At 56.3% G+C, this 2,500-nt stretch overlaps 1 protein-coding gene across 1 annotated transcript in view; it reads right to left on the minus strand.

The window, feature by feature from the left end:
• Positions 1 to 2,308: 2,308 nt before the first annotated feature.
• Positions 2,309 to 2,500, minus strand: part of LOC127920297 (basic salivary proline-rich protein 2-like) — a 13,892-nt gene continuing 13,700 nt past the window's right edge. The window contains exon 3 of the mRNA XM_052504224.1: positions 2,309 to 2,319. Within this exon, the coding sequence (XP_052360184.1) occupies positions 2,309 to 2,319 (11 nt within the window). The remainder of the gene's footprint in view (positions 2,320 to 2,500) is intronic.

The raw sequence follows: 2,500 nt of genomic DNA on the forward strand, positions 1-2,500 counted from the left end.
GAAGAGGCACAACTATCGTCTCCCAGTCGAGGAAGAGGCACAACTATCGTCCGCCTGTCGAGGAGGAATCGTCCCCCTGAGGCACAACTATCGTCTCCCAGTCGAGGGAAGAGGCACAACTATCGTCCGCCTGTCGAGGGGAAGTGGCACAACTATCGTCTGCCTGTCGAGGGGAAGAGGCACAATCTATCGTCTGCCTGTAGAGGGGAAGAGGCACAACTATCGTCTGCCTGTCGAGGAAGAGGCACAACTATCGTCTGCCTGTCGAGGGGAAGAGGCACAACTATCGTGCCTGCCTGTCGAGGAAGAGGCACAACTATCGTCTCCCAGTCGAGGGGAAGAGGCACAACTATCGTCTGCCTGTCGAGGGGAAGGAGCACAACTATCGTCCCCTGTCGAGGGAAGAGGCACAACTATCGTCTGCCTGTCGAGGGAAGAGGCACAACTATCTGTCGAGGGGAGGCACAACTATTGTCCGCCTGTCGAGGAAGAGGCACAACTATCGTCTGCCTGTCGAGGGAAGAGGCACAACTATCGTCCATCTGTCGAGGAAGGGGCACAACTATCGTCAGCCTGTCGAGGGGAAGAGGCACAACTATCGTCTGCCTGTCGAGGGGAAGGGGCACAACTATCGTCTGCCTGTCGAGGGGAAGGGGCACAACTATCGTCTGCCTGTCGAGGGGAAGAGGCACAACTATCGTCTGCCTGTCGAGGGGAAGAGGCACAACTATCGTCTGCCTGTCGAGGGGAAGGGCACAACTATCGTCTGCCTGTCGAGGGGAAGAGGCACAACTATCGTCTGCCTGTCGAGGGGAAGAGGCACAACTATCGTCTGCCTGTCGAGGGGAAGGGGCACAACTATCGTCTGCCTGTCGAGGGGAAGAGGCACAACTATCGTCCGTCTGTCGAGGGGAGGCACAACTATCGTCCCCCTGTAGAGGGGAAGAGGCACAACTATCGTCTGCCTGTCGAGGGGAAGAGGCACAACTATCGTCCGTCTGTCGAGGGGAGGCACAACTATCGTCCCCTGTCGAGGGGAAGAGGCACAACTATTGTCCGCCTGTCGAGGGGAAGAGGCACAACTATCGTCTCCCTGTCGAGGGAAGAGGCACAACTATCGTCCGCCTGTCGAGGAAGGCACAACTATCGTCCCCTGTCGAGGGAAGGAGGCACAACTATCGTCTGCCTGTCGAGGGGAAGTGGCACAACTATCGTCCGCCTGTCGAGGAAGTGGCACAACTATCGTCCGCCTGTCGAGGAAGAGGCACAACTATCGTCCGCCTGTCGAGGGAAGTGGCACATCTATCGTCTGCCTGTCGAGGGAAGTGGCACAACTATCGTCTGCCTGTCGAGGGAAGTGGCACAACTATCGTCCGCCTGTCGAGGGAAGTGGCACAACTATCGTCCGCCTGTCGAGGAAGTGGCACAACTATCGTCCGCCAGTCGAGGGGAAGTGGCACAACTATCGTCCGCCTGTCGAGGGGAAGTGGCACAACTATCGTCCCCTGTCGAGGAAGTGGCACAACTATCGTCTGCCTGCCTGTCTGGAAGGAGGCACAACTATCGTCTGCCTGTTGAGGGGAAGTGGCACAACTATCGTCCGCCTGTCGAGGAAGTGGCACAACTATCGTCTCCTGTCGAGGGAAGAGGCACAACTATCGTCTGCCTGTCGAGGGGAAGTGGCACATCTATCGTCCGCCTGTCGAGGGGAAGTGGCACAACTATCGTCAGCCTGTCGAGGGGAAGTGGCACAACTATCGTCCATCTGTCGAGGGGAAGGGGTCTCCGCCTGTCGAGGGGAAGTGGCACAACTATCGTCTTCCTGTCGAGGAAGAGGCACAACTATCGTCTGCCTGTCGAGGGAAGTGGCACAACTATCGTCTGCCTGTCGAGGGGAAGAGGCACAACTATCGTCCGCCTGTCGAGGAAGAGGCACAACTATCGTCCGCCTGTCGAGGGAAGGGCACAACTATCGTCTGCCTGTCGAGGGGAAGAGGCACAACTATCGTCTGCCTGTCGAGGAAGAGGCACAACTATCGTCTGCCTGTCGAGGGGAAGTGGCACAACTATCGTCTGCCTGTCGAGGGAAGTGGCACAACTATCGTCTGCCTGTCGAGGGGAAGAGGCACAACTATCGTCTTCCTGTCGAGGGGAAGAGGCACAACTATCGTCTTCTCGAGGAAGAGGCACGCCTGTCGAGGGAAGGGCACAACTAAGTCTGCCTGTCGAGGAAGAGGCACAACTATCGTCTGCCTGTCGAGGGGAAGGGGCACAACTATCGTCTGCCTGTCGAGGGGAAGGGGCACAACTATCGTCTGCCTGTCGAGGGGAAGTGGCACAACTAAAGCGCTATTGGTCAAACCAGGAGACAAAACAAAAAATCGTCTTCTCACGAAAAACATCTGTATAGTCTGAAACCGTTTGGGTTACAAACTAATGGAAAGATCTAGAACAGACATTCCTGGTGATTGATTTGTTTCAGACATTTCTGAATGTTTTA

This window comes from Oncorhynchus keta, unplaced genomic scaffold (genome assembly GCF_023373465.1).
Source record: "Oncorhynchus keta strain PuntledgeMale-10-30-2019 unplaced genomic scaffold, Oket_V2 Un_contig_1887_pilon_pilon, whole genome shotgun sequence".
NCBI classification, from domain to species: Eukaryota; Metazoa; Chordata; class Actinopteri; order Salmoniformes; family Salmonidae; genus Oncorhynchus; species Oncorhynchus keta.